The sequence below is a fragment of the Cynara cardunculus genome, assembly GCF_001531365.2.
Source record: "Cynara cardunculus var. scolymus isolate 2C chromosome LG 9, CcrdV1, whole genome shotgun sequence".
Taxonomy (NCBI): domain Eukaryota; kingdom Viridiplantae; phylum Streptophyta; class Magnoliopsida; order Asterales; family Asteraceae; genus Cynara; species Cynara cardunculus.
The window spans coordinates 4,004,799-4,029,550 of record NC_037536.1 but is presented as its reverse complement, the minus strand read 5'-3'; the positions used below and the strand labels follow the sequence as shown (position 1 = coordinate 4,029,550).

The 24,752-nt window shown below is 36.8% G+C and overlaps 1 protein-coding gene across 1 annotated transcript; it reads left to right on the top strand.

Annotated features, from left to right (window-relative positions):
* The first annotated feature begins 8,581 nt into the window (after nucleotides 1-8,581).
* On the top strand, nucleotides 8,582-9,741 carry LOC112517677. Its single transcript, XM_025125063.1, has 2 exons — nucleotides 8,582-8,761; nucleotides 8,821-9,741. Exons 1-2 carry the CDS (start codon nucleotides 8,582-8,584, stop codon nucleotides 9,739-9,741), a joined length of 1,101 nt encoding a protein of 366 aa, XP_024980831.1.
* Nucleotides 9,742-24,752: the final 15,011 nt, after the last annotated feature.

The window sequence follows — 24,752 nt, the reverse complement described above, 5'->3', positions numbered from 1 at the left end:
ACCTTCCTCTTCAATATCCGTTGGAGTCTAAATGATGAGATTCCTCTTCAATAGCACCCGTAGTTCTAGTCAGAACTTAAGTTGTTTCATATATCTATTTATAGTTGACATCCGTTAGCTTTCAGATATGCATGTTAAATTGGGTATGTTTGTGAAGGGTCATGTACCGAATACCGGTGGCTTAGGCAACACATTGTAAAAACGCATAAATGGTACATGTACCGCGAGGGTTCCTCTGTACACATGAACATTCAGTTTAGTTAAGTAACTTGCACATTCTATTGTCAATGTACATGGATGGCACAGATAGATAGATGACCCCCTACACTACACCAAGAGAGTTAAGATCTCGAACGTATATAGGCTTGAATATTGTTTAAAAACAAATTTCTCAGAGTTTATTTTTTGACAACATATTTATTATTTCAGATCAACTTAAATGTTACATATTTTGAAGTAACATTTGTCCATTTAACTTTAATTTAAAATCATGGGCTTTTAGTAACGCCATATGGGTTGAGAAACACAACAATAACATTATGGGACCTAGTGAGCATATTGTGTGGACCATGCTTTAAGAAGTCGTTATAGTTGTTAGTAGTAGTGGACTCACTTATTTGTTAAATAAGTCTAAGCATGTATAACAACAAAAGTTGATCCCACAACCGTTGAAGAAGATAATCTATAAGAAAAAGAAAACTTAGTGAGTTGTAGAGCAAAATTTCAGTTTTCTTGGTCACATAGTTGACAAGAAGGACATCTAAGTAAAAGCCAACAAACTTAGAGGTCATGTCAGATTTAAAGCAACCAAGATTAGTAACTAGGATAAGTGTTTATATTGGTTACTAATCTATTGTCGAGGATTCATTAAGAGTTCCGTAAGTTGCATATTTTAATGTCAACATTCACCTAGACAACACAGCAAGTTGGATTGAGGTTAGAAGGAATAAGTATTTCAATTACTGGAAGGAAAGGTAAAGTTATGTAAAAATATTTGATGGTTGTCAGAAGTACTAGAAAACACTGTGGTTTTTAGTGATAACTTGAAGTTCGAATTAGACTTAGTATTGATACAATGAGGCAAGTTTGTCGCTTACACGTTAAGTCAACTGTATGAACATGAGAATGTTAATCCGACATATATTGGGAGTTAGTAGCATGGTAATTGCACCTAAGTTTCATAAATATTATCATCATGGCTCAAAGTTTATTTTGTACACATATCACAATAGTTACAAACCCATGTTTAATTAGAAATGGGAAACTTTGGCTAGAGATATTGTTTAACTTTATTAAATAATTATGATGGTGAGATTCATTATCATCCAGGCAAAGAAAGATAAAGATTTGATCAAATTACGAGTTGTAAGGATAGACATCAGATTGAGTTCGAAAGATAAAACTCAAACAATATGGTAAGAAACTCTTTGATCAGAGAATACTAAGAAATAAATAATGACTTACCACCTTGAGTTGCTATTAATAAATTCAGATGAAATCTTGTAACTTTTGGAGCAAAATATGGACTCTAGCATAGTAGATCTCAAAAGTAATGTAATAAGATTTATATAAATCCTTGTGCCTAGAACATATCAATAGGGATAAGATATATAAATTTTTTTTGAAAAAATAAATAAATTATTTTAGAGTGTAAAAAAAAGGGGGGATGCTAAGATGTCAATTAAGTGATAATAAGTCAGAGAAAGCTCCGAGATTTGGTAAGGACTAGTGTATGCCTAAGGGCCTATGTACGAAGTCAAATTAGTAAAACAAACATTGGTTTAAGATCTTTCTAGTGAGGTAAGTGATGCAACATGTGTTCCCTACCATATAGAGAGATGGCAAGGCAAGGTAAAGCATGTACTATAAGTTATGATGCAATACCTCAACAATATTTAGTATGAATGTTATTTAAGCATTAACGTCTTTAGCAACTATCAGTGTATCCATCAAGTATGCATTAGAGTATCAGTAAGGACATTAGTATTGTGTATCATGTTTGATAAAGTATCATGAGTAGTGCTTACCTATCGTCCATCATGTTTGATGAATACTTCCAACAATGTTCAGTTATGGAATGATACATTTAATAATTTCATTTTCAACCATGAAAGTTATGTCTGCATAACTTCTGCATTAGATGCATGAAAGTGTAATAGTCACATACATTACTAGTATGAGTTAAATGACGACATGAGTATAATAGAAATGCATAGTACATGTAAAGTTATGCTAATGGGAGAGTTCAAATCAGGGACAGATGGATGTTAAAGACATCACTTTAGGAGGGCATGATCGTATTATGGTAAGTAAAGTAAATAAGGTCCAAAGTATTTTGAACAAAAGAGTTAGTGTAAGAACTCATAGAAGTAATGAATCAAGTTGGCCAACATAGTTACAAAGTGAACAATCGATATTTTGTGTCGAATTCGAGGAAGTTTTAGCTGATAAGTCACTTGTTATAAGTTTTGGCAAAGTGTCGATGTCATAACAAACTCAGTTATGTAGAAGATACTATTGAAGTATTGGTCAGGAAACGAAAAGATCGAAGGACAAGACTACATCTTTGGACTAGTAATGATATTAAATGAATTGGAACTTCTATAGTTCAAATGTCATGGTGGTATAAAAAAATAGATAAGAACTAAAAATTCCTATCAGCTTAGCCAGTACAATTCTGATGAGGGAATTTCTTAAAGGAGGGGAGATTTGTGACACCCCAAAATGAGGTAAATAAATAAATTAGAAAGCAAAAAGAACAAGGAAAATAAAATAAAATGAGTTTTATTTTATTGGAAAAAAAATATAAACATATTTGAAAAATCGGATTAAAAATGAAGGAAAATATCATATTAGGGGTGAAATGTGTAAAGATGTCAAAAGTAATAGAGCCAGGGGGCCGAATGCATTTTTATAATAGTTAAGGGTTGTGTAAGATGTTAACAGGTCCAAACTAGAAGGACCTGTTTTGTAAATATTTCAGATCTGCAAATTTCAGAAACGTGAAAACGACCACTCCTTTGAAGCTCCTTATCAGTTCGAATTTTCAACTATTAAGACAAAAAAAAAGATATATGTAGCCAACACTTTGCTCTACACTTTTGTTTCAAGAAAACCGAAGTTTCATCTAGTTTCGAAAGAGAAATCGGAGGTTGAAGTTCGAGTTCGAAAAACTTCGTTTATTGATGATTAGAGGTAAAATACTCAACCAAATTTCGAGTTTTTTATATGGTTGGCTTTGTTTTTAGGTCCTCTATGAAATCTTAGTAGCCTTATGTCTCAGATTTTAGTTTTGAATGTTCGATTTTGAGTTTTTTTTACTGATTTTCGAGTGGTTTTAAGACCATAACTTTAAACGAGCGTATGAGACTCAATACTTGATGGTTTTCGTTGATTTTTGTTCCTATGATTAAGAAAAATAATTTTCTTGAGTTTTAGCAAAAGAATCAACGAAAACAGACAAAAACAAGGTTAATCGGCCTGAAGAAGCTGCTGTCGTGAGGTAGCCTTCGCATCTGGTATGAGGCATGGATATGATGGATGTATGGGCTGGTGTTAGGCTTCCTCTTTTATTTACGAAAAATACTTATTGGACTATATTTTAGGCCCTTATTGTTTTAACAAAAGAATGCTATATTTTTTGGGCTTAATTTGAGTACTTAAGTTGTAGGATTTTGTTAATTGACCCAAGGTAATAAATTTCAGATTTAGTTAATTAGTTTATATTAACTAATTAATTTAATTTCTAAATTAGTTAATATATTAAACTGAATTATTATTTAATTAATATATTAATTTATTTGTTTTTTTAAATATTAATATTAGTTAATTATTTATTTTCTAAGGAGGATGCTTATATAAATCATTAAATTGTTTTGATGATTTAAGCGTCGTAATTTGAGTAAAGTAATTATTAAGACGCTTTAATTTAGAGAGATGAGATTATAAGATATGAAAATGTTTTTTTTCGGGACGCCATCGAGTTTTAGACTTGGGGCTTGACTATAGTTAGTCGGGATTGACCGAGTTGACCAAGGAATGATTTTTGACACGTTTGACCCATGTGGATTTTAATGATGGAGTCAAATGAAATTACTTGAGGCATATTAGGATGTTCGGATATGGAGTTTGACTTTAGGTCGGGTCGGATTGACCGTATTTGACTTTTAGAAAAATTACGCTATTAATGAGATATTATGGTATGTGTAGGTTTTAGGTTAAGAGCTATCAATAGTCAACCTACTCACAATGAGGTGAGTCTTCATGAGACTTACAATGGGATGCATACCTAAGTATAAATATTTTCGAGCATTATATGATTTATATGGTAATGTGTACATATGAATGATGTTTCAGTTTACATACATGATATATTTTACATGTATGTTATTTTATGATCAGTTGCCTGCTATGTATTTATTTTGTTTTCAAATAATTATAGCATGTTATTTTATATGAAAGTTTTCTGATCAATTTTAGCGGGTGAGCATTTGACCAAGTAAGTCACATGACAAGTGGCACAACCCCGTAATGAGTGTCTAGATAGGTGTAGGTCAGAAAACTCAGGGAATGCCAGTGACTAAATGACTCATACCCGACAGACAATTTATGAGATCTCTTTTATTTCAGTGTTGCATGTTTTTCATAAAATGCATACTATTTGGTACAAAGTTTACAAGTTGATATGTATGATGTGAAATGATCTTTACTCACGCAAACCATGAACTCACTGAGCTTTATAARCTGACTATAGTATGCATCTCAGGGACAGAAGGTTTCAGGTTGGACAAAGAAAAAGAAGGGCATACATAGAGACTTGTCTGGTCCATTTAAGTTCAATATTTAGGTGCAATCATCTATGATAGATAAATTTGTAAAGCAACCCGGTATGGGACGGGCTGACATTAACTTATATATTTATTCTTTTAAAGTCTTCCGCTGTAAACGGTCTAAAGTTTTAATTTTGCCATTATTTTTGGAGTGCTTTTGGAGAATCTGTTTTAGATTATGTAACATTTCTCATGGTAAAAATCTTGGGCGTTACACCTTCATTGACCAAAGTATTGTATGAATTGGGCTCTCATCACTCATAGTGTTGTCCGATATGTATCTTCATCGATCAAGGTATTGTCTGGATTGGACTCTCATCGCTCACAGTGTTGTCCGAAAAGGATGTTTTGAACTTTAATTATGAAATAGCGGTGTAACCGCGATAGATGAAATGACGGTGTAACCGCGATAAATGAAATGGCGGTTACGATAATTTTATGATAATTTTATCATTTAAAACTCAGGTTTGAACTGTGTTAAAATGTTACGGCAGATTTTACTTGCAGGAGGGAATTTCACTCACTAGACCTTCCGGTCTAACCCTCAGTTATTGTAATAATTTATTTTGCAGGTCATCCAACGTCGAAGGATTAAGACAAAGGGAAGATATGATGGTACGAAAGATTTTGTGGTGTACAGTGATGCCTTGAAACTGGGTTTGGGTTGCGTATTAATGCAATATGGAGCTGACATCAGTAGTTTTTGCTTTGAAACTCTGGGGGCATTACTTGTATGGGACTAAATGCCAAATTTTTACTGATCATAAAAGTTTGCAGCATTTTTTCCATCTAAAAGATTTGAATATGACAAGTACAAATTTACACATTTTTTATGTCAAAGTTACCTTGCAATTAATGTTAAATATATGCTTAAAAAGGGCCAATTTAATTTAAGTTAATCTAACTATATGAGACCATTGAAGTTGAGAAAAAAATGTGTTAATTAGTTGTTTTATGGTCCAAACAGCAGCCAAACAGTCCTGTAGCTGTATCCAAACAGCACTGCTGCAGTAACCAAACATCACTGCTGATGTCTCCAAACAGCAGCCAAGCTGCATCCAAACAGCAGCCAACAGCTGTTGGTGCATCCAAACAGCCTAGCTGCTGCCAAACAATTTGTGTGTCCAAACAGCCCTATTCAGCCCAAAAAGAAGAAAAAAAAGAATGGAAACAGCAACCCATAAGAGGAAGCAGCAGCCCATAAGAGGAGACAACAACCCATAAGAGAAAAACAGCAACACCACCCCAAAAGAGAAACAGTCGGTCTTTGTTTTTGACATCGTGCAGCAGCAATGTGGGCATCGAGAGAGAGAGAGAGAGAGAGAGAGAGAGAGAGAGAGAGAGAGAGAGAGAGAGAGAGACGGGAGATCGTGGAAAGAGAGATGACGATTAAAAGGAAGAAGTCGATTGAGGAGAAATGGAGAAGAGAGAAATCGAGAGGAGGAAAAACGAAACCAGTCGATTGAGGGGTTATAGAAGCTGTCGGCTGGGAAGCAGTAGCAAACAAGAGCTGTCAAGAGGGCTGTCAATTGAGAGGGTTTTTAGAAGGAGAAGCTGTCGATCGAGAGACAGAAACGAACCAGAATTCAGGAAGAACTAGTAAACAAATATTCAGATTTTTGGAGTCGATTTTGGATTTCTCAATTTAAGTTCTTCATGCTCTATTGCTTTCTACCATCAGTAAGTTTAATTTCTGTTTCGAATTAGAATTATGAGTTGCTAATTTTCTGTTTCTAGTGATGGGATTATAGCTAATTTGAATTGAATTTTGTTGAGACTTGTTTAACATTGAACCTTAATTGAATTTTATTTGCGTAATTCTTGTTCAGAATCGTTCTTCATTTTTGGGATTTTGGTTTTGAGAAGGATCCCTTGAATCCTGTAGCCTAAATTTGAATTGCTAGTTGTGATTAGGAATCTGTAATTGTTCTTAATATCCACTTGGTAGCAAATAGTGCATCAATAGACAACCAAGTTCATTGATTTGCATTATAGGATTGTGTAATCTAGCTTAAATGTTCGGGGTTTCCGTTTATTAGTTAGGATTGGTGCTTATTTGTTACTTAAGGCAATTGGTAGGTTGAATTTTACGTCCGTGACTAGAATCAACTTAATCAATTAGGAACTAATCTACCAAGCTTCTCGTGCTAGTTTAATTATAAAGACAAGCGGAGTGTCTGGCACGTGTCGACACTCACGACCGGTCTAAAATCTATTGAGAAAATGTTTTTATACAAGTCAATAATACATGATTTGATAAAGAACTAGTTATACTCATCACTAGAATTTATTCGTTATTGTTTAAAGTTCTCAATTTATTTTGCATATTTAGCTTTTTATAAATCTTCCAACCCCCCCTCCCTTTTATATATAGTGTTTTATTGTTAATGAATTTGCACGCGGTTACGTCTTGGAGTTACGGTTAACACCGAGTCCCTAAGGAGACGACCCTACTTATCCCTATCACAAGTTGTGTTTAGAGATAATAGGCTTATTTTTATAAAATTATATTATTTGCCGGACTCGACACCCGTCAAATTTTTGGCGCCGCTGCTGGGGACTCGGCATGTTTAACTGTTTATGCCAAGATTGTTTCGTGCAGGTTCACCATTGCCAATTGATCCGAAAATTGAGAAAACCGCAAAGAAGCTAAGAAAGCAAGCTAAGCTTCGAAAGAAGCAAGGCGCGTCTACTTCTTCACCGGTTCTCAATATTTGGAAAGATATTGAGCTGTCATCTGATTCAGAAGGCTAAACGGAGGAAGAAGAAGAGAAACCTCATTTTGAGCAAGAAGAACCGGTCATCGAGACCGAAGAGGAAATGGTGAATCCCGAACGCAGTTTAAGGGAATGGGTAGCACCCAATGTCGCCGAACAACCTCTTTGCATCACCTATCCGGTGGAAGAGGTAAGTGCTGAACTTAAAACTGGTTTAAAACACTTACTACCTCGTTTTCATGGTTTAGCTAACAAAGACCCGTACAAGCATATGACCGAGTTCCACATGGTATACTTGGGGATGAAGCCACAAGGCACGACGGTAGAGAATCTCAAGCTGAAGGCATTTCCGATCTCCCTAGTTGACACAGCTAGGGAGTGGCTTTTCTACTTACCACCGGGATCCATCACTACTTGGGCACAAATGGCGAGAAAATTCCTCTACAAGTACTTTCCCGCATCCAAAGCCGCCGGGCTTAGAAGAGAGATATGTGGGATCAAGCAGAAGGACATGGAGTCATTTATACGAGTATTGGGAGCGCTTCAAGCACATTTGTGTAAGTTATCCTCAACAAGGTATTTCTGATGAATTACTAATTCAATATTTTTATGAAGGTTTGCTACCGATGGAAAGAAAGAAGATGGATGCTGCGAGCGGAGGAGCTATAGTGAACAAGACGCCAACTCAAGCGAGGACCTTGATAGATACCATGGCGGAAAACTCCCAGCAATTTGGAGTACGAAGTGACGTTGGCCGAAACGCTAGTGAGGTACATGTTAAATCTTTAGAAACTAAAATAACTGATTTGACTAACCGTGTGAAACAGATTGCCATGGGTAATATGCCTCAAGTCAAGGCATGTGGATTTTGCTCATCAGTGGCACATCCCACCGATGCATTCCCGACTTTACATGAAGAAGAAGAGCAAGTGAACGCCATTGGGGGTGGAAACTTTCAGAACTCAAACAACTGGGTTCCCGACCCTTTCTCGAGCACATACAACCTCGGTTGGAGGTAACATTCGAATCTGAGCTATGCCCCGAGGCAATGACAAGGTCAGCAATTTCAGCAAAGAGGTTCATTCCAGCCGCGTCAACAATTTCAATCTCAACAATTCCAAGCACCGCCAGGCTTTCAACAACAACATCAACCGAAGGCACCATTTCAGCTGGGTGCCCAACATCAAGTGTCACCGCAAGCTCCTAGTGGCTCAGGTATGTCATTAGAGGATGTAGTTAATTCTATGGCTGCTAACATGGTGAAATTTCAACAGGAAACTCAGACAAGTATTCAGGACCTTCAGGCCACTGTTGGCCAATTGGCAAACAAAGGTAAATTGCCATCTCAAACGGAGATGAATCCGAAGGCAAATGTGAGTGCCGTCACTTTGAGAAACGGAAAAGAGCTTCAAGAGGTTGGAAAGAAGAAGAAAGAAAAGGTTCATGAGGAAGAAGATGAGTTAGAAGTCAAGACATCCACTTCGGGTGCAAAGGATGTCAAAGAAGAGGATTCAAAGAAGAAGACACCCGAAGTGATAGTTCAAGCACCGCCATTCCTGAGCCGGTTTGAGAAGACAAAGCGGGAGAACGAAGAGAAAGAGATCCTTGACACATTCCGAAAAGTTCAGGTAAACATCCCTTTATTAGATGCAATTAAGCAAGTTCCTAGATATGCTAAGTTTTTGAAAGAGCTTTGTACAAATAAAAGGAAACTAAAGGGTAATGAAAATATAAGTATGAGTCAAAATGTGTCCGCTGTTTTGCAAAAACAGTTACCACCAAAGTGTAAAGACCCGGGCATGTTTACCATACCTTGTAAGGTAGGTAATGTCTCGATTAATCAAGCTATGTTGGATTTGGGGGCATCAATTAATGTTATGCCATATGCCATTTACTCATCTTTGGATGTACGACCCCTAAAGCTAACCGGTGTGGTAATCCAACTAGCGGATAGGTCTATTTTCTACCCTAAAGGGGTATTAGAGGACGTGCTAGTTCAAGTGAATGAGTTGGTCTTTTCGGCAGATTTATATGTTATAGATATGGAGGAGAAAAATGCCTCCAAGGCCGAAATGCTTTTGCTAGGTAAACCATTTTTGAAAACCTCTAAGACTAAGATAGATGTCCATAGTGGTAGTTTGACCATGGAATTTGATGGCGAGATGATTAAATTTAATATATATGATGCCATGTGATATCCGAGTGATGTTTCATCTTTATGCTTTGTTGATATTATCGAGTCTTTATCTGATACTATGTTTGATCTATCTAAGGAGGATATGTTAGAAGTGATTCTAGACAAGGATTTAACGAGTGGAAGTTTGAAAAAGCTTGCTCAAGAGTACAAGCTTGATGGTGATTTTGCAGAATTGGTGTCCTGGATGGAGAAAGGGCGAGTACCAAAGCGAAGGTATGAAGTCTTTAAAATAGATTTACCCATATCTCACACTAGACTTTTGCCTTCTGTTGAACAGGCACCCGAGCTAGAGTTGAAGACGCTACCACACCATCTGAAGTATGCCTACTTGGGAGATAAAGAGACTCTTCCGGTGATCATATCCGCCACACTATCACCGAAGGAGGAAAGATAGCTTGTGGATGTTTTGAAGGAGCACAAGAGGGCGATTGGATGGTCCATCACCGACATCAAGGGCCTTAGTCCCTCACTTTGCCAGCACAAGATTCTATTAGAGGAGGAGTACAAGCCATTCTGAGAGGCGCAAAGGAGGTTGAACCACCGATGGTGGAAGTTGTCAAGAAGGAGAAACTCAAGCTTTTAGATGCCAATATGATCTACCCAATATCTGATAACAAGTGGGTAAGCCCGGTCCAGGTAGTCCCTAAGAAAACTGGCATTACTGTGGTAGAGAATGCCGAAGGTGAGTTAGTGCCCACCCGTGTTCAAAACGGATGGAGAGTATGTAGTGATTATCGTAAGCTTAATTCATCAACTAGAAAATACCATTTTCCCCTTCCATTCATAGACCAAATGTTAGAAAGGTTAGCCGGTCGTACTCACTATTGTTTTTTGGATGGTTATTCAGGTTTTCATCAGATACCGGTGGCTAGAGAGGACCAAGAGAAGACCACATTCACATGCCCCTTTGGTACATTCACCTACCGAAGGATGCCTTTCGGTCTTTGCAATGCACCGGCGACATCCAACGATGTATGATGAGTATATTTTCAGAATATGTAAAGAATATTATTGAGGTTTTTATGGACGATTTCACAGTTTATGGTGATTCGTTTAGTTCATGCTTAGATAACTTGACCAAAATTTTAAAGAGGTGCATTAAAACTAATTTGGTTTTAAATTACGAAAAATGTCACTTCATGGTCAACCAAGGTATAGTATTTGGTCAAGTTATCTTGGAAAGGGGTATAGAGGTTGACAAGGTAAAGATCGATGTTATTAAATTCTTTCCTTACCTCTCGAGTGTTAGAGAGGTCCGTTCTTTTCTTGGTCATGCAGGTTTCTACCAGCGTTTCATTAAAGACTTCTCGAAGATCACTCGACCCCTTTGTGAACTTCTACAAAAAGAGGTAGACTTTGTCTTTAATGAGGTATGTAAGAGTTCATTTGATTTGTTGAAAGACAGACTTACTTCTGCACCCTATCATCTGACCTCCAAATTGGCAACAACCATTTGAGATTATGTGTGATGCTAGCAATCACGCTGTGGGGGCGGTATTGGGACAGAAAGACGGTAAGAGCTCTTATGTTATCTATTATGCATCACGATCACTTGATAGTGCATAATGTAACTACTCAACCACTGAGAAAGAGTTACTAGCAGTTGTTTTTGCTTTAGAAAAGTTTAGATCTTATCTGCTTGGCACTAAAGTGATTGTCTTTTCAGATCATGCCACATTGAAATACCCGCTCAAGAAGAAAGACGCAAAGCCAAGGTTGATAAGGTGGATTCTCTTACTCCAAGAGTTTGATTTGGAGATTAGAGATAAGAGCGGAGCTAAAAATTTTGTTGCCGACCACCTTAGCCGGCTAGTATTGGATGGAAAGCCAAGCCGACTCACTGATGAGTTTCCAGATGAGCACCTTTTCTCCGTTTCAGGCGAAACCCCATGGTATGCAGACATTGTTAATTATTTGGTTTCAACGAGCTTCCCAAGTGAGTTATCTAGACCCGATAGAGAAAGATTAGGAGAGAGGCTCGTCTCTACATGTGGGACGAGCCATACCTTCGGAAATATTGTTCGGACCAAGTTATCCGGCGATGTGTGCCCCAAGGGGAGTTTCAGTCTGTTTTACAGTTTTGTCACTCCCATGCTTGTGGGGGCCACTTTGGCCATAAGCGCACATACCGGAAGGTACTTGAGGGTGGGTTGTATTGGCCGACCCTTATGCGAGATTGTTTTCGCTTTTGTAAGAGTTGCTAGAGGTGCCAAATGACGGGAAACATTAGTTCCCAGAATCAAATGCCCTAATTTCCTATGCTAGTATGTGATATTTTTGATGTTTGGGGCGTGGAATGGGGCCTTTTTCTGGATCTTGTGGTAATCTTTACATTATTTTAGCCGTAGACTATGTCTCAAAATGGGTTGAGGCAAAGGCCACTCGAACTGATGATTCTCGTGTAGTTGCAGATTTTGTCAAATCTCACATATTTTCCAGGTTTGGGACGCCTAAGGCCATAATCAGTGATCGAGGCACCCATTTTTGCAACAAGGTCATCGGCGTGCTATTCAAGAAATATGGGGTTATCCACCGCATTATCACCGCTTACCATCCACAGTCAAACGGACAAGCCGAGGTATCAAATAAAGAGATCAAGTCCATTTTGGAGAAGACTGTGAATCCCAACCGGAAAAACTGGAGCTTAAGGCTTACTCACGCTTTGTGGGCCTATCGTTCGGCCTACAAGACACCTATAGATATGTCTCCTTTCCATTTAGTGTACGGTAAACCTTGCCACCTCCTTGTGGAATTAGAGCATAAGGCGTATTGGGCAGTGAAGAAATGCAATATGGATTTGGATGAAGCGGGATTGCATAGGAAGCTTCAAATTCAAGAGTTAGAGGAGATACAGAACGACGCCTACGAAAATGCTCGCATCTATAAGGCGAAGACCAAGGCGTTCCATGACTCTCGTATTTCACGTAAGTCTTTCACTAAAGGTAAGAAAGTTCTCCTATATCACTCTAGATTAAGTTATTTCCCGGTAAGTTAAGGTCCAGACGGATAGGACCTTTTGTCGTTTTAACTGTTTTTGAGCATGGTGCAGTAGAGATACAAAGTCTATCTACGGGGAAGATTTTCAAAGTTAACGGCCATAGGCTAAAGTCGTTCTATGAAGGCTTTGATGGAGGGGATTTAGAGAAGGTAGCTTTGGACACGCCAAGCTACAAGAATTGAACCGAGAATGGTCTAGCCAAAGACATAAAAGAGAGGCGCTGAGTGGGAGGCAACCCACGAATTTCCATTTCTTATTCTTTATTGCTTTCATTTATTTAGTTTGCTTTTAGATTCTCCAATTTCACCCTTGGATTTCTATGTTCTCAGGTTCTTCCCGAATGTTGGACGCTCGAAGAGACGCACCCATCTCCACGGATTCTTACAAAGTCTATCTACGGGGAAGATTTTCAAAGTTAACGGCCATAGGCTAAATTCGTTCTATGAAGGCTTTGATGGAGGGGATTTAGAGAAGGTAGCTTTGGACATGCCAAGCTACAAGAATTGAACCGAGAATGGTCTAGCCAAAGACATAAAAGAGAGGCGCTGCGTGGGAGACAACCCACAAATTTCCATTTCTTATTCTTTATTGCTTTCATTCATTTAGTTTGCTTTTAGATTCTCCAATTTCACCCTTCGATTTCTATGTTCTCAGGTTCACCCCGAATGTTGGACGCTCGAAGAGACGCACCCATCTCCACGGATTCTTACATTGGGAGGTCACTCATCAAATTAGGGGAGTTTTCTGTTCCTTTTCCTTCATTTCTTAGAGTGTCCTCTACTTATTGCATACCTTGAGGACAATGTATGAATTAATTGTGGGGTTGGGGGTTATTTGCATGAATTGGGTATATAAATGGTTTTAGGGGTCAAATTTTTGCTTTTTGCAAATTTTGTGCTTAAATGAGGGTCTTCGTCCATTTTGACAATGTGTTAGCATGGTTTTATTGAGCTTAAATTGTTGATGACGATAAGTTTGGATGCATGTATAGCATGATTGAGCTTGATTGATGGCACTTAGAGTCAATTAGTGGTAGCATATCGGTCAAAGTAGACTATTGCTAATCTCTTGAGTTAGTTTTGAACACCGTGAGACTTTGAGCTTATTTAGATTAAATACTTGATATTAGTCTCAAATTCATTTCTTATGTGATTGCGTCATTCCTAGATGTGCATCTCTAGAACTTGATCTTTCTCTCCTTAAGACTACATGATAACTACATGCTAATAAACATGATAAAGACCATTGTTTGCTCATTATTGTGTTAAACCACTAGCCTTGAGCCCACCCCTTATGTTGTCATTATCCCTTTTGTATACCACTTTGAGCCTTAGCCTATTTCGTTTATCGCCCACATCATAAATTAATCCAAACACGACTCACCCGACTAAGCACCAATGGAGTGATTCCAATGTCCCTTTATACTTGAAAGTAGAATTTGTATGTTGGGGAAGGAAAGAAAGAAAAAAAAAACAAAAGAAAAAAAGAAAATTCAAAAAGAAAAAAAAATATATATGTGAAGAGCAAAATTACATCGTCAATAAAAAATAAAATAGACGACGAAAATGACGATACGGTTGAATATAAGCGTTTCATCTCTATTCCCTATCGTTCGAAAAGGAATGACCTTCAAAGATGGATACAAAAGTCCTTTGTGAAAAAATAAATAAATAAATAAAGTGCGGTTGAGTAGCCGGATTCTCCGTTGGCGTTAGGCCTAGTGTCACTTTTCCTATATATTTCCCTACCGTATCCCAAGCCTAGTTTTTCGTTACACCTTTTAAGACCTTTTGATTTATAAGCATGTATTTTATCCAAGTAGTGGAGAGTGAGAGGTTTTTCAAGCTTATGGTAGATACATGTTAGTGTAGTGACGGATTGAGTGATACACTTTAACCCAAGGAGTGAATCGAGTGTTGCTTCGTTAATCCCGTTCGTGAGAGTTCTTGAGATTAGCTTGCGTCTACTTGAATTGCATGTATACCCACATTTCGATGCTTAGTTGCGAATCTCGAGTTCACATTATGCTATATGTGTTGATGCTCTTGTTAGATTCGATTTTTTATAACTACGTGTTAACTCAAGTCATTGCCGGGACGAACAATGATCCAAGTGTGGGGGAATTTGACAAGTACAAATTTACACATTTTTTATGTCAAAGTTACCTTGCAATTAATGTTAAATATATGATTAAAAAGGGCCAATTTAATTTAAGTTAATCTAACTATATGGGACCATTGAAGTTGAGAAAAAAAATGTGTTGATTAGTTGTTTTATGGTCCAAACAATAGCCAAACAGTCCTGTAGCTGTATCCAAACAGCACTGCTGCAGTAACCAAACATCACTGCTGCTGTCTCCAAACAACAGCCAAGCTGCATCCAAACAGCCTAGCTGCTGCCAAACAATTTGTGTGTCCAAACGGCCCTGTTTAGCTCAAAAAGAAGAGAAAAAAAGAAAGGAAGCAGCAGCCCATAAAAGGAAGCAGCAGCCCATAAGAGGAGACAGCAGCCCATAAGAGGAAGCAGCAGCCCATAAGAGGAGACAGCAACACCAACCCAAAAGAGAAACAGTCGGTCTTTGTTTTTGACATCGTGCAGAAGCAACGTGGGCATCGAGAGAGAGAGAGACGCGAGATCATGGAAAGAGAGATGGCAATTAAAAGGAAGAAGTCGATTGAGGAGAAATGGAGAGGAGAGAAATCGAGAGGAGCAGAAATCTAGAGGAGGAGAAACAAAACTTGTCGATTGAGGGGTTTTAGAAGCTCTCGACTGGGAAGTAGTAGCAAACAAGAGCTGTTAAGAGGGCTGTCAATTGAGAGGATTTTTAGAAGGAGAAGCTATCGATCGAGAGATAGAGACGAACCATAATACGGGAAGAACTAGTAAACAGATTTTCAGATTTTTGGAGTCGATTTTGGATTTCTCAATTTCAGTTCTTCATGCTCTACTGCTTTCTACCATCAGTAAGTTTAATTTCTGTTTCAAATTAGAATTATGAGTTGCTAATTTTCTGTTTCTAGTGATGGGATTATAGCTAATTTGAATTGAATTTTGTTGAGACTTGTTTAACATTGAACCTTAATTGAATTTTATTTGCACAATTCTTGTTCAGAATCGTTCTTCATTTTTGGGATTTTGGTTTTGAGAAGGATCCCTTGAATCCTTTATCCTAAATTTGAATTGCTAGTTGTGATTAGGAATCTGTAATCGTTCTTAATATCCACTTGGTAGCAAATAGTGCATCAATAGACAACCAAGTTCATTGATTTGCATTATAGGACTGTGTAATCTAGCTTAAATGTTCGGGGTTTCCGTTCATTAGTTAGGATTGGTGCTTGTTTATTGCTTAAGGCAATTGGTAGGTTGAATTTTATGTCCGTGACTAGAATTAACTTAATCAATTAGGAACTAATCTATCGAGCTTCTCGTGCTTGTTTAATTATAAAGACAAGCGGAGTGTTTGACACGTGTCGACACTCACGACCAGTCTAAAATCTATTGAGAAAATGTTTTTATACAAGTCAATGATACATGATTTGATAAAGAACTAGTTATACTCATTACTAGAATTTATTCGTTATTGTTTAAAGTTCTCAATTTATTTTGCATATTTAGGCTTTTTATCAATATTCCAACCCCTCAGAATATGAGCCAAAGACGATGGTTAGAGTTGGTTAATGATTATGATTGCGAGATCTTGTATCATCCAAGCAAGGCTAATGTGGTAGCTGATGCGTTAAGCCATAAAGAAAAGAATAGTACAATTAAAGCTACAATATTAAGAGCTGAGTTATTGCCAAGTATTTACGAAAAACTGCAAAGATTTCAAAGCAAAGCTGTGAGAGAAGACAAGATCAAGCAAAAACGACTTGGTGGGGTGTTATCCGAGTTAATAAAAGACAATCGAGATTTGTTGTGTTTTCAGAAAGAGTCTAGGTCCAATGTTATGGTAATATCAGAGAAAGAATTTTGAGTAAAGCTCACAAATCTCATTTTTCTATCCACCCAGGTACGAATAAAATGTATCGAGATACGAAACAATACTACTGGTGGCCGAGTATCAAAAACGATATAGCAAGGCATGTTGATCAGTGTATGACATGCATGCAAGTGAAGATAGAGCATCATTGACCCTATGTTAAGTTGCAATCGTTAGAAATTCCGATTTGGAAATGAGATCACATTACTATGGATTTCATAATCAAATTACCTAGAACACCGAAGGGTTTTGATGCTATATGGGTTATTGTGGATCAATTATCTAAGTCTGCTCATTTCTTACCGATGAAAGACTCGTATTCTATGGGCCGGCTAGCGAAACTGTATATTGATTAAGTGGAAACACATCATGGTGTTTCATTACCCATTATTTCTGATCGAGATAGTCGATTCACGTCTATGTTTTGAAGTGTTTTCAAAGAGAATTGGGTTCACAAATAAAGTTAAGCACGACTTATCATCCACAGATCGTTGGACAAAGTGAACGAACGATCCAAACGCTCTAAGACATGCTTCAGGCATGTGTTATTGACTTTGGAGGATCATGGGATAGTTATTTGCCTTTTATTGAGTTCTCCTACAATAATAGTTATCACTCGAGTATCCAAGCATCACATTTTGAAGTATTGTATGGGCAAAAATGTCGAACACCGTTGTGTTGGAACGAAGTGGGCGAGAAATAGTTGGTTGGACCTGATATCATTCAGTTGACGGCAGACAAGATTAATCAGATTCGTGAATGAGTGCAAGTAGTCCAGGATTGGCAGAAAAGTTGCACTGATAAATGTCGTAAAACGATTGAGTTCCAAGTTGATAATAAAGTGACGTTGAAAGTATCACCCTAAAAAGAGGTTATTCGTTTTGGAAATAAGGGTAAGTTGAGCCCAAGGTATATTTGATCGTTCCCTATCCTTGAACGAGTTGGACAAGTGGCATACAAACTAGAACTTCCTATAGGGTTAAGTGGTATTCATAACACTTTTCATGTATCAAACCTAAGGAAATGTCTAGCAAACCCAAAAGTAGCTGTAGAAATCAAAATGATGAAAAGTTGTGCTATGAAGAGACCCCTGAAGGCATCACGGATTTCAAAGTAAAAGCACTAAGAAATAAATAGATCGGGTTAGTGAAAGTTCAATGGCATTATCATAAGGGGCCGGAAGCCACTTGCGAACCCGAGTTTGAGACGCGTGTAAAATATCCCCATTTGTTTACTTAGTGGAATTCCAGGATGGAATTCTTCTAACGGGAGGATATTTTAATGTTTGGTGTTAAGCTATAGTTAGTTGGGTCTCGAAAATAAATAGCAATGAAAAGTTCAAGGAAAAAATCTGGTATTTAATGGAAGATGAGGGACCAATGGTGAAACATTTAGTCACCTCCTTGTGGTAATTCAATTTTGGTCCAATAATTTGTGAGATTAGTGGGTTTTCATGTAGGGTGGGGGGTGCATGTCCATGAACCGCCTCAAACCCCCCTTTTCTTCTTTACTTACTATTTATAGTAAATGGGAGGTGACTGAAAAAGTTTTCGGGTTTTAGAAAGTAACTTTGGCAACTTATCAAAAGGAAAGGAAACAGAATATTCATTAAGATATTAGGCCAAGGTGAGTTTTTACATTGTTTTGGTAAATATGAGTATTACATTTCTTGTAGTATACTCTGGTGTGTATGATAATAGTTAGTGGTATATTGGTATCAAAATTACATTATACCAACTCTGTTACAATATTTCATTGCATAAAGCTTCATACGGTAAGAACCCTTCATTGATAATAGCGTTGGCCGATAAGGACCTTCATCGACCAAAGTGTTATCCGGATTGGGCTCTCATGGCTCATAATGTTGTCCAATAAGGACCTTCATCGACCAAAGTGTTGTCCGGATTGGGCTCTCATCGCTTATAGTGTTGTCCGATAAGGACCTTCATCGACCAAGAAGTTGTCTGGATTGGGCTCTCATTGCTCATAGTGTTGTCCGATAAGGACCTTGTCTGGAATGGTCTCTCATCACTTATAGTGTTGTCCAATAAAGACTTTCATCGACCAAAGTGTTTTCCGGATTGGGCTCTCATTGCTCATAATGTTGTCCGATAAGGACCTTTATCAACCAAAGTGTTGTCTGGACTGTACTCTCATCGCTCATAGTGTTGTCCGATAAGGACCTTCATCGACCAAAGTGTTGTCCGAATTGGACTCTCATTGCGCATAGTGTTGTCAGATATAGACCTTTATCGACCAAAGTGTTGTCCGAATTAGGCTCTCATCGCTCATAGTGTTGTCCGATAAGAACCTTCATCGATTAAGGTATTGTCCGGATTGGACTCTCATTGCTCACAGTGTTGTCCAAAACTTATGTTTTGAACTTTAATCATGAAATGGCGGTGCAACCGTGATAGATGAAATGACGGTGTAACGGCGATAGATGTATGATACTGTTATCATTTAAAACTCAGTTCTGAACTGTGTTAAAATGTTACAGAAGGTTTTGCTTGCAGGAGGGAATTTCACTCACTAGACCTTTCGGTCTAACCCTCAGTTATAGTAACAATTTATTTTGCAGGTCATCCAACGTCGAAGGATTAAGACAAAGGGAAGATATGATGGTACAGAAGATTTTGTGGTCTACAGTGATGTTAGTGGTCCTATAAAATATATAATAATTTGGTCTCTAATGAAGGAAAAAAAATACTCTTATATGAGGGATGGTCAACGTCTTGCACTTGAACGATGTTAGTGGTAGAAATCAAACTCAAAAAGTAAAACTATATTGACCAAAAATATATAAAAAAAACTAGTTGTATTAAAATTATTTATTATAAACAATAACAAAATAATATAATTTTTTGATCTATTAACGTTTGTATCAAAAAATCTATAGTTTTATTAAATAAAAAGGATAAAAATACCAAAAAAAATATACTTAATAAACCCAAAAAAATCAAAAAGATTAAAATACCTCTAAGCTGATGGAGGAGTTTTAACATATTTAGTCTCAGAGACGAAAACAGTAATAAATTACAAACTATAGGGATGAAAATGACAATCTTTTTGAAACTACAAGGACAAAAATTGTAGTTTACCCTAAAAATTATATCAAATAAATGATAATTTTATTCTCTATAAATTAACCCCAATGTTTTATATTTCTTTTTGAGATTTTTTAAGAGTTAAGATTTTCACATGAAATATTATAAATAATTTAACTTGTGTGTTGTTTCACAGTGTGAAACACTAATACATTGTTGACCTGTAAAATGACAAGCAATCTCAATATGCTCAGTATACTCGTGAAACACATCATTTTGAGCGATGAATGGAGCTACGGTTATCACATTTGATAATTGCAAGGGATGACTGACGTGCACCATTTCAAGTAGAAGCCATCACAACAACACAATTTTTGAGTGATGTCAAGAAGAGCATGATCTTCAGCTTTAGTGTTGGAACAGAAAATAACTTAGAAATAATAAATTATATTATTGGTCTCTGTAGTTTTAGTAGACTGTATGGGGGAGACAATGGAGTAAATTACATTATTTGTCCCTATGGTTTTAATAAAAAGTAGAGTAAATTACATTCTTGGTTCCTGTCGTTTTAATAGAAAATAAAAATAAAGTATTTCACAGAGAACCGACAAGGAATTCCATTAATGACCGGCCGTTTTGATTCTTTGGAACAACTCGTGGAAGTGCTAGTGTGGGACAATCCACTTTGACTCGTTTTTATAGTTTACACACTTTTGTTTTAATGACTAAAATACCCCTCTAAACTAACTAAATTAACAAAATAATTTAGATGGAGTTAGAGCTAGGAACCCAATGTTATACACTGAAAACCACGGGGATATAATTTACAAATCTTTCAAAGTAGAGACCCAATTTGTCATAATATATAAAACACGTGGACCAATCATGTAATTTACTCTAAATTTCATGTTCTACTCCATCCTATCATAGAAGTATATTTCTATTTCCAAATTATAAAGTTATAACTTTTTTCTAAGGGAATCTACAAAAACTGGATGAGAGAAATCATTGTAATAAAATTGAGTTTATAAGACGTTTAAATATTTAAATGTTATAATAGAGTATTTAATGTTTACGTTTATATGATTAAAAGATAAAGCGTCAGACGAAGGATCGTGTGAGAAAGAAAGTTAAGGTGAGAAATGTAAGGAGAGATCTAGACGTGGATCACCTTTAATCTCAAATCCACTCATGAATTGCACTTGATACGTGATTGATCCAATGAATCTTGGTCCATCTCATTTCGGTGCATTTTATCCAAATATGCATCCAAGGATGTGGATCCCTTCTTACGTTTCTCACCTTAACTCTTCTTCTCAATAGAACTCAACCCTAAAGCATCATCTAAAAATGTTACAATAAGTTTATAGGATGTTTTTGGGAGTCGTTACAAGTTTTTTAGGATCTTTTTAAAATAAAATATCGTATTGGCTATTTTATAGGACAATATTAGAAAAAGTGTCTTATAAACACAAATATTCTATAAAAAGGACACATCTCAAAAGTATCATGTAAAATAACTAATACGACATTTTCTGTTAAAAAAATCATAAAACTTGTTACGACATCGAAAAACATTTTGTAAACTTATTATAACACTTTTAGATAAGTCACTTTAGTCTTTGGACTTGTAAAACATTCTATTAAGACATTTAACCTTATGGCGTTAGCTCAACTGACAAATAAAGCTTGAGCCTTTGAGGATTTTCCTAACTCCTCTCCAAGACCCTTGAAAGCAGTCGAAGTGTGCACAAACTGTCCGAACATCAACGATAACAAAAAAAAACATAGTACACGTCCTATAAAATCGATTTTATTATAGTAAACCAAACGAGTAGGAGAGTTGTAATCGCATGTCCCATCAAATCATTATGTCCACATGAAGGCCTCCCAAACTTCATAACAAAGTCAAGATATTGACTTAAGTCGTCCTCCCTCCTAAACCATACGGCATGGTTGAAGGGACCAACTTTAAAGACAAAATTGACTTGTTAATTATAGTTGGTTGTTCTAACGAGTTATGAATCTAGAAAAACAAGATGATTTAGGCATCTTAGTGTATGGAAAAAAAATCTAAAGTCCAATAATTCATTACGGAATGAGATTTGGATTAAAACGTTTTTGAATTATTCGGTTTTCGAGTAATTAGAAAAATCTTTAGTAAGGGGACGTTTACTAAACACTTACTTGGTAACTGCTTAATGTAACATCTAATTTTTAATATGCCCAAATTATTTGCTAAGTATATTTAATTATTGGGTTAAAGAGAACTTATGATTTAGTGGGAGTTTAGGTTTGAAATTTTAGAATTATATTTCTTAGGAGTATATAAGAGGATTAGGGAAAATTTTACGTCAAATAGATATGTAAAACTGATTTTCTTGGGATATCTTTTCTAGAATATTGTTGTTGGATGTTATAGATTATCTTTTTATAAATGTGTAGGCGAAAACCTCATAGAAAACGGAGGTCCGAACGAAAAGTTATGAATAATTTAAGTGTTGATGATCAAAATGGGTACCTAGCTGGGCCAACCCGACCCAACTCGAGTTTTAGCGTTATAAATTGGAGTTTTGGCCCATTTTTCTTGTCATTTAAGTCCAGAACTCACACACACACTAGAGGTACGATTTTCACACACATAGGCTTGATTCAACTCAAATCAAAGAGGAAGTACAAGATCTTTGAAGGATTTGATCATCAAGTAAGGTATAATCTATTTTTGCACTTGTTTTTGGTTGACATTCTTGTTATATCGATTGCATGTTGAGTTAGAGTTAGGGTTTCATATGGGTTTGATCTTAAGTGTATAAAATGAGTGCATTTTAGTGTTTATGGCATGAAATGATCATTAGATTCAAGAGATTATCAAGATTTATGCAAGTTCATCATATGAACTTTGACTTGATTAAGTCAATGATTTGGGAGATAATATAAATAATAAAATAAAGGTTGGATTTTGGTTGTTTATGTCAAATATGTTATATTAAGTTGAGATTCAGAAGTTGGAATAGTTTGGAATCGAAATGGTTTGAGAAAAATGTTTGAAAATGAGAATTTCGACTTAAGAATGCATTGAAAGTATGCAGACTTTAAAAATCTGTATAAAATCGTAAAATAATCCAAATGATGTGAGGCCAATTTCCTTAGTTATATAATTGAGTCTATTTTATTTCTTATTTATATGATCAATGCATGAATTCGAGTTTAAAATGGGCAAAACAGTTCTGCATGAAGCAGCTGTACTTAGAAATCTAAGTAAAATGTTCAAATAGGATGTGTATATCATGAGTTTCTTATATTGATTGCTTATGAGATTTTGTACATTTACTCCAGGGGGTAATTAGGACATGTTTTGATACTTTGGAAGCAATCTAAATGTGGTAGAATGGACTTGCTTTGTGAGCTCTATTCGAAGTTTTTCGGTATTATACGGTTGCCCAGTGAGTTATATAGTTAATTCTTACATGTTAATTTGAACATATATATTTTCACACGAATGTTTTTGGTCTTGAATTGATTCACACAATCTTGACTTGTCTTTGATTTCGTCTCTTGAATCTTTCCATATTACTATCTCGGTACATCGGTTTGCTTCCCGGATTCGAACTCGTTGTCTTGTTCCTTGAATTGTATGCCATAGTACGGGTACTACTTCATGTGGCACGCCGGAAGTTTATGGTGAAGTCAAGATCCTGGGTTGGACGGGAGAGACTTTCTGCGGTTGTGAATACTCATTGCTCGAAGAGGAGGAAGAGCAATGAGTAGGGAGCCTTGGCACATACCCGGTAGAGGAAGGCGGGCAGTGCGAGGTTTCCCGTAATGTACGGTTCTGATTTGGACTTTGGCATGAGCCCGGGAGGTGAAGGACGGGGTGATGCACTGTCCTCGTTATGTATACCGATTCGATCTCTTGCTTCTTGATATTTATTGGTATTCTAACGTTGCTGAATATATTTGGTTGTTGATCCTGTCTCCTTGTTGTATTGAGCATCAATGGTATGGTATACTATGGTGATTTGAATATGGAATTCTTTGATCTTAGCATCCGGTACGTAATTGTTCACTCGGTTTCTTGTAAGTCTCGGTTTGCATCTGGATGATATCTTGAACTCTTTTATTGATAAGAGTTTATTATGTATGTTTATAAACATGTGCGATATTGATATGTAATACTTAACTATTTAAGTCACTAAGTGTTGGCTTACCATTTAAGTGGCAACCTCTCTCAGAAAAGAAGACGGACAAAAAGAAGGAACCCGTTGTTTGACTTGAAGATTTATCGGGGAACTTGAAGATATCAATCTTGTTTTTGGTAAATTGTAGCTTATTACGACATCTCATAGATGTAGTAAGTATATCTTATATATAGTCTTGTTTCGGTTATAAATATGTCCCGTATACTTTTGCTACATAATTCGAGTTGTGAGTAAAAACTCCGTTATATCCGGTTTGGAATTGTGTTTTGGGTGATTTTATCACTAAAATAGAATGGATATTTTGAAGTTTTCTGGAAAATTAATATCCCATATTTTGAGGTTAGTTAATGTTATGCCCAGATCTGTATGTTTCCAAGGGTTGGTCCATTTTCATCGCCTCTGGTCCATTTTCATCGCCTCTGGACCAATTCATCGCCTCTGGTCCATTTTCATCGCCTCTGGACCAATTCATCGCCTCTGTTTCATTTTCATCGCATCTGGACCAATTCATCGCCTCTCGTCCATTTTCATCGCCTCTGGACCAATTCATCGCCTCTGGTCCATTTTTATCGCCTCTGGACCAATTCATCGCCTCTGGTCCATTTTCATCGCCTCTGGACCAATTCATCGCCTCTGGTCCATTTTCATCGCCTCTGGATCAATTCATTGCCTCTTGTCCATTTTCATCGCCTCTGGACCAATTCATCGCCTCTGGACCAATTCATCGCCTCTGGTCTTCTTCCAGACTTAGTCATTTCAGCAGCCTCTGGTCCATCGCCTTCCTCT

Coding starts and splice junctions, on each gene's coding strand:
- LOC112517677 (XM_025125063.1), top strand. CDS start 8,582: ATGCCCCGAGGCAATGACAAGGTCAGCAATTTCAGCAAAGAGGTTCAT. Junction 8,762..8,820: donor GCAAGCTCCTAGTGGCTCAG/GTATGTCATTAG, acceptor AAATTTCAACAG/GAAACTCAGACAAGTATTCA.